Below are 8137 nucleotides of genomic sequence, written 5' to 3' on the forward strand. Positions count from 1 at the left end.
TACATGATATTATAGCTTGCTATTCAGAAATCTATTTTTCCATGCTATTCTCAAGATTTGAGAGTGATACTTTGATATCTCAATTTACCACTGTTTCAAATTAAAGATTTGATGGCGACAATTACAGAATTTGCAAGCGAAAATTATTGAGCAACTATCATGATAATCTCAAATGATAATGATAGTTTAATATTTGACATGCACATTATCATGAAAATGATTCCTCGATATTATCATTCTATTATCACCCAAATATCAATAAAATATCCAAATATCAAGTCTCAAACAAATAACATCCTATCAAGATATTTTGATAAACCGCAATACTGCACCTTAGTGAACAAATGCTAACGAGTTCAACTTTTTAAGTTAATTCCCCCGACCGCTCTCAAACGAGCTTGAGTATCTACAAGCGCTCCCATGCGTGAATCGATAAGCAAAATAATTTATCTACAATTAATTGAAATGGATCTTTAGCCGTATAGTGCGTGAAGGCACTTAAGCAGCACACCGACCATCGAAACAATTTGGCCGTTTCCTCTACAGCTGTTGAGAACCGGTTTTTCGATTTGTCCAATTAGAAACTCCTTCGAACTTAATGCCCAATAAACGAACTAGGACAAATTCTGTCCCTATTTGATGACATGGAAATGAGGTTCTCGGCGCCATTTTTTTCGTCCTCGACCGTTGATTTGGAATCGCTGAGCGTTCTCTGCGACCTTGAAAAAAAATTCCTCTGGCACCCAGGGTATCGGACATGAGGCAACAAATAACAAATTAAAACATCCCATGCCGGATATGCGAAATGAACATCGATCGGCCACGAGAAAACAAATAACAAAAGATTTCATGCCAGAAAATATCAGGAATCTTGAACACATCCCTCCCCCCATGTTGTTTTCTTATCTACGGATAACTTACGAATAACGGATAAAACACGGCTAAAAATTCCTGTCATTGTTATGAAAACTGCTCGCGTTTCAAATTTCAACCCATGTATGCAAATTAGTTAAGCTCGAATATTACAACACCCGGGGTGTTACAGGAAAGAAAGCTGGGAAAACTTACCGCTAGTTGGAGACACAACACCATGACACGCTGGAATATTGTGTGACAGAAAAAAAAGTCACATTCGTCGATGTTTACTAAAAGAGTGTTTTCACTTGACGTCACGGCAGCCATGTTGGTGTACCTAAACAATAGAAGTGCGGCCATGTTGCTGTACCCAACGAATCCTTTGGGAATTGAACTCTACTATCATGCAAACGTTTTCCTTTTGTTTCGGTGGAAAAACAAGGTTACTGATCACGTGAGTGAAAACACCCTATTCTAAAGTTAACCACTGAAAATGTGACGCACGAATTGTTTTGCCAGTACAGTTGTTATCCTACTTCCAGTATCAAAACAAGTCCAATTTAGCCGTTTGTCACGCAAACAATAAACTAGTGCCGTAGATGGTCAATCTTATTATGTCTGTTACGGGATTGAAATAGTTTGCATATATATGACAGAAGTGATTTTCTGTAAGTTTCTCCGCATTTGCCTCACACCCTAACAAATTATCGGTACGGAAACGAAACACTGTTTATTTTAAAAATATCTTCTTGTTTGTAAATAATTGTTGCATCAAGTAAATTTGGTCATGAACCTAACAATTCACTTAAATGCGCAATGGATAAGCTTTTAAAGAAATATTGTTGGCTTCCCAAGTTAACTTCATTTTATAACAGAATGACTAAACGGGAAGAATTCCTGTCATCTCCCATATCAAATTTCAACCCACGCATGCAAATTAGTTCATATTTATACAAAACGATCAATGCACAAAAGCAGAAAAATCTCACAAAAACCTCTTCCAGCTAAAACGTTATTGAAACAAACAACAGACTTGCTATTGAAGCAAAAGAAAAAAAACCCTTCCTATTTCAGTCCGTGCGTACAAACAACAACACAATCCGTGTCAAAAACCATATACGCAACTAAATAAAATTTTCACCGGAGTTCAGGATCAAACCCTTCTCTGAAAAACCTTTTCCTTGAATAATGAAGCATAAAATAAACAACAAGCTTCCTTTCAGATAATTCTTGACTGTCAAGAATTAGTAAAATTTCCCTGAATTATTTCTTTTACGTGAAGGCTGTGAAGAGTTGAGTGCAAAGGAATATTAATAGCCAGACAACAGAGATAACACAGACGCATTCAAGGTGTTCGATTCCTTCAATGAGTTTGTGAAACCCATATCGAACCAGACAAAGTTACCACATAATTTGTCGTTTGGTTTCAGTGTTGGTCATAACACTACAGTTAGTAAAATATTAGAATTAGACCTTCCTTTGATATTCGACGGGATACCAATTTTTTTCGCTTTTAAGAATTCAGATATTTATTTTTCACCGCCTGTCTTGTTTATCTAATTGACGTTCCATTCTTGAGCTCCATAAGGGTATATTTTGTTCACAGATGCACTAAAACGCCATTCGAGTTACAATGACTTTCGACGCCATTAAATAAATATAAACACAGCGAAGAAAATAACCATTTTCCAACTGGGATTGCTGACAACCCAGTAAAAAATAAAAAAAACAGAGAAATATTACCCATTTTCCGACTCGGATTGCTATACTGGCAACCCAGTAACAATCTCTGGTTGTTTCCTCGTAGGTCCGCACTATTCAAGTTGGGCGAGGAAGACAATAGGGAGCTTAAGTACGAGACGTTTTTGTCACCACGAACGGCGACCGGAAGTGATTTTGCAAAAAACGTGACGCCACCCGTCATAGCCTACAAATCTCAAAGCTGGCTATTTGGCGTTTGTGGTGGTGCAATAACTCTGTTTTTTTCCTAGTGATGCTGGACAATCAACTTTCTAATTCCTATTATTTATGAAAAAAACTCTTCTTTGTCACTTCTACCAGCTGACGAAAAACAGCGCTGCAAACGCTGAGACTCAGCCTTGTCAAAAAACCTAGAGTAAGTCTCTTTTGCAAAATATTTGTTTTCCTTGATATAACCTTTTGTATGTGCTTCTGTTTTTTTCTCTGTGGTCTTAATATTTTAATGCCCTGGCAAAGCTAAGACAACGTTTTCAGACAGACCATGTTAAATTTTGAGCAATCTTAATGACCGTCAAATTTAATTTCCTTTTTGGATCGCGTCATTTTTATTTGTCATTTGCTTTCCTTTACAGAAATGCACCAAATGGATTGGACAAAACAGCTAACACTGGCAGATTTGAACTTTGCTTTACATTCAGAATCTTTTCAGGATTATCGATCGTAACTAGATTGCGAATTTCTAGCCGTGTTCTCTTCCAATAAAACAATAAGTTCATCCTCTGAAATCAATCTTCGTAGCTCTAAAAGAAGTCATGATTCAGTATTCAGAAAGAAGACAAAAAATCAAAACTGCTGTACAATTAAGGACGGTGCCTACTAATTCAAAGGTATTTTTGCGCAGTTTACTGAATATGCGGGAAAAGCAGATCTTAACAATTGTTATTGAAATCCAGAAAGAAAATTGAGGGTAACCACGCATTTTTCGAAGATAATTAATCAACAATGTTTGTAAAAAGCTTTAAAATACAAAGCAATGTATGGCGTTCTTTTACAAATTGAAGCTTAATTATCTCTGAAATATGCTTGGTTACCCCCAATTTTCTTTTTGGATACCAAGATCACTTGCTAAGTTCTGATTTCTCCGCATACTTTTGAACCGTGCAAAAATATCCCTGTATTAATAAAGACCACCCATAGGAAATTCGAGTATCTCGAGATGCGCAGAACGTATGCGCAATGACAATAGTAGGCACCGTCCTTAAGTAGCGATGCCGTAAAATCACTGATGCGACATGCTAAATGCAAACAAGTTAAGTCACAGACGCCGGTCTCGACCCAGTTTCACCTCGGCTGCTTGGCGTCCGTGTTGATAAAAACGTCTCAAGCTTAAGCTCCCTAATACAATTCAGCCCTATTTTCATGAAAGTAAAGGAAAAGGACTTAAAAAGCAAGCATTCATTTTGAACTAGGAAGTTCGTAGCGTAATGAAAACATTTAAAAAACCAACCCCATTAAATTTACGCAACGTCGCTGACTTAAGTTTCAGCCACAACTCGATAGGACTTATCACGGTTTTCGATGCCATCTTGACGGGTAAGGCAACGTTAAAATACTAGGTAGAAGATTATACTCACCAAGTTTTAAGGGTGTAGCTTGGCTAGAATTTTCCACACATTTGTCAAACGTCTAGACGTAGTTCGCGGAAAAAAATTTAAAGACTAATGTATGGAAAATGAAAAAAAAAAAAAGCTCAGCGACTTATAGGAAAGCTACATCCTTCAAACTTGGTAAATACAATCTTCTACCTAGTATTTTAAGGTTTTGATTCACAAATTGTGCAAAATTCAATTTTGTAAGAAGTTATTTGCTATCGGATTCCCACACAAACACTGAAATTTCTGACCGCTTTGCCTACCCGTCAAGATGGCGTCGAAAACCGTGATATAAGGCCTATTAGTTTATACCTTTTCCAGACCTTTCCCAGCCTCCCACTCTTTTCTCTTTAACGGTTCATGATGAATTGGAAATAAAAGTGCCACTCTTTTGCCGGCGTGGAAATTTTTCCCAGGCGTTTTTGTCGCCATAAGATCTTAACTTATGCTTGAAGTAATGCGTGACACATTACAGTCGCGTTACCTGCGCAGTAACAATGAGCTCGAACGTCTGGGAATAGCCCTTATGCGTGATGATGTCTGACTAGCTAATTTGACCACCAAGCCTCGAATTCGAAAATCAAACTTGTAAATTTTAGCATGAGCTAAATCCCAAAGGAGAAAACTTGAAAAGAAACCCCACGTGCGAACATTATTGCATGTCCAAATAACGTGAATAATTTTGTGCAAACGAGGCTTGGTGGTGAAATTAGCTAGTCCGACGTCATCACGCATAAGGCCCATTGAACAAGGGCCGCACCGGTGGGAGGTGGCTGCTGCCACAACCGCATTATCCTTGCTCCCAATACCGCTTGAACGCGCCACAGTAACCTTTTAGATATTCTTTCGACGAAAATTCCTAGCTTTCGATATTTGTCAATTTTCTTAAGACATTTTGGATAATGGTGTTTTGTTTTTGTTGCATACAATGAAAACATGAACGAAGCATTTTGTGGATCGCTGTTTCAAGACATTGAAAAAACTGGTATGCATAACCCGTAGTTTTTATTTTATAGCAAATGAGTGATGTGAGTGAGGTCGCAAAATTTAGAATAATTGTTATATTTTTTTCATGAAAATTCTGAATTTACAAATTCCATACTTGGAATAAATTCAAGAACTCATATATCAAATTAATATAGAAAACGTAAAATAAACATTAACCATGCAAATGTTTCAATTACATGTAAAGAATTTTATATGATATTTGAGCTGAAAAGACCTCAGCACAATTTCATCTCTAGTGTTCTACAAAAATTGTTATCTAACTTTGTTAAGTATATTTTAAAAAGACACTGAAAGGCGTCAGTGAAAGAAATGCAGGTTAATGTCAACTGACTGAAGATGCACTAGACCCAGATACGGCATAATTTTTTTGAATAAGTTATTTGGCTATCTTTATCGTATAAGCGCCGTCATCAGTATTGTTCACACATTCATTGCCACTGTAGTAACTATCTGCTGTCGTTTGTTCTCTTAAATTAGTCATCATCATCATCATCATCATCATCATCATCACCATCATTATCGTTATCTTCGTCATCGTTATCGTTGATGTCGTCGTCATCGTCACCGTCGTCATCGTTATCATTGTCGTCGCCATCACCGTCGTCATCGTCGTCATCGTCATCGTCATTGTCATCGCTATCGTCGTCGTCGTTATCGTCATTGTCATCGTTATCGTGATCCTCCTCGTCATCCCCATCGTCGTCGTCATCATTGTCGTCGTCGTCATCGTCGTCATGCTCATCGTCATGGTCATCGTTATCGTCGCCGTCGTTATCGTCACAGTCATCGTCATCGTTATCCTCCTCATCATCCCCATCGTCGTCATCGTCAGCATCATCGTCATTATGATTGTCTTTGTCAGCATCATCTCTTTCATGTTTATCGCCATCTTCATGATCAAATCAGTGATCATCGTGGTCATCATTGTCAGAGCAGCCATCTGCATAGCATAATAAAATAAAGGGTTCGAATTTGTCAGCTGTCATCTTACATATGCAGGACTTAAAAGTCGAAACGTTCTTCAGTGGACTGTGTGTATCATGACATTTGTGGTTGTTACTGCCATGTAAAGTGAGTATAGCAACTATTAATTAACACCGGAATTGTAAGTGAGAAATGCAATATATCACATCTGATTCTATGGTAGTATCATATGGGCATGTGCCACACATCTCTCCAGAATTTGCTCTTGTAGCGGAGCCATGCTGGGTAAATTTCATTGCTTTCTTGATCGAACATGCCATTTAAGGTACAGCGTAACAACAAATACTAGTTTGCTGTAGCATGTTAAAATCATATTTTGCGGCGACATAATAACACCACTTTGATGAATGGCAATTCGTGTATTCTTGCACCAGAAATTGTACTGTTTAATAGAAAAAAAATGGGCGCCCGAAAAGTCTGGGACAAGAGTAGTACTTGGCCGGCATCATCGTCATCCATACGCTAAGAGATGCCGAAGTTTTAGTGTTTGTGAACCCCTTCATTTGTGATCCCTTCAGGAGCCTGATACCTTATGGGGTAGAAGTGTTTTAACATTTTTTTTTTATTAAGCTTGTAAATACTAGACAATGATCATTTTTCTGTTGGCTCAAGCTAAAGTAAATGCAACCTGAATAATGTCGATTTAGAAAAGCATTTTTAAAGAACTGGTGATTGTAGGTAAGGTATGGCGAAATCGACGGAGACTAAGAGTTGTCAGTTTTAACTAAACAATAACAACAACATCAACAACAAAACAGGCGAATTAAAGCAGTTTGGATAACCTCTTACCATCAGGAAAAGGTAAAGGAAGACTCCAAAGAGGACTCAATAAAGCGAAGAAACAGACTATGAGCAAAATCTTGCAAGCCATGTATTGGAACGTTTTATTTGAACTTGAACAGGTCCTAGTCGATGACTATACACGAATGAATAAATCCTGTGGGTTCTCATCTGAAATATATAGGCTTTGAAATGAAATAGAGTAATTTATATAGGCACAGTAATATCCTAGATATTTTCTGGATATCGGCATTTTGCGTACACCATATTGTCACGGAAACACAACAATTAAGGGACTCCATTGAGGACGAGATCACCGGACTGAGTATTATTTTATCGATCACAAAAGCCTGCTATTGCTAACCTTCAGTGGTCCTCGCCAGACATTGAAGGATTTAATTTGGTGTTTTGGTGGAAACCTATGAGCATGGTTTGTCAAAAGATTATTTTCGGTGCCATGCATTTTGATGTTTTCAGGCCATTTTTGTGGAAGCCTTGGTTTCAAGGAAGTATTGGCCGATTTCTTTCTTTCTTTAGTTTTTACTTTCTACATGTTGAAAATGTTTTCAAGAAAGAAAAATATCTTTGTTGCCTGGGTAATTTGTAAACAAACGTAACTCCAAAAATACGTACCGGCTGAGAGTAGTTTGTTAATATATTCGAACACGTTCCTTTCTCAAAAGTCCTCAAACTCACACACTGCTTTGCGCTAAGAGGAAACAAACAGGTTTATGAAGATTGAAGTTGTTGCCTTATTCTCAGGCCACTTACAAGTTCAACCGATGTTTGATGCATTTATTTATTTTTATATTTATAGCAGCGTAAAAGTCGAAAGCTGTAATGACATTTTCTGTTAAAAAAACATATATTCTTATACTCCTTTACAGGAGCTGGAATCGCCTAGCTTTGGGTCAGCAATTTAAACTTCACTCCTCACCGACTCGTTTTGCATGTCGGAAAAACCCACCCCCACTTGTATATGTATAACAAAATGACAAACATACAACAAACAAAGAGGGAGGAAAACTCTTATGACTATAAAATTCGGAAAGGTAATATTGGGATATTCTGAATATGACTTACATCTACTTTAAAAGCACTTGGGCTTATATCGTATGATAATTTGCCAGTACTGAAGCAACCGAGCGAAAACAAAT

At 37.5% G+C, this 8137-nt stretch overlaps 1 protein-coding gene across 1 annotated transcript; it reads right to left on the reverse strand.

Annotated features, from left to right (window-relative positions):
- Nucleotides 1-5689: 5689 nt before the first annotated feature.
- Nucleotides 5690-7071, reverse strand: LOC138053885 (phosphatidylinositol 4-phosphate 5-kinase-like). The gene is made up of 2 exons (XM_068900421.1): nt 6990-7071; nt 5690-6105 (listed from the first exon to the last, which is right to left on the reverse strand). The coding sequence occupies exons 1-2, from the start codon at nt 7069-7071 to the stop codon at nt 5690-5692; spliced, it is 498 nt and encodes a 165-aa protein (XP_068756522.1).
- Between the last annotated feature and the right edge of the window lie 1066 nt (nt 7072-8137).

The sequence above is a fragment of the Montipora capricornis genome, chromosome 6 (genome assembly GCF_036669925.1).
Source record: "Montipora capricornis isolate CH-2021 chromosome 6, ASM3666992v2, whole genome shotgun sequence".
In the NCBI taxonomy this organism is placed as follows: Eukaryota; Metazoa; Cnidaria; class Anthozoa; order Scleractinia; family Acroporidae; genus Montipora; species Montipora capricornis.

What these genes read in the sequence shown, in the direction of transcription:
- LOC138053885 (XM_068900421.1), bottom strand. Translation starts at nt 7,071, where the DNA reads ATGGCTTGCAAGATTTTGCTCATAGTCTGTTTCTTCGCTTTATTGAGT. An exon ending in TCCTTTACCTTTTCCTGATG is followed by an intron (nt 6,106 to 6,989) that starts GTAAGAGGTTAT and finishes TTGATCATGAAG; the next exon opens with ATGGCGATAAACATGAAAGA.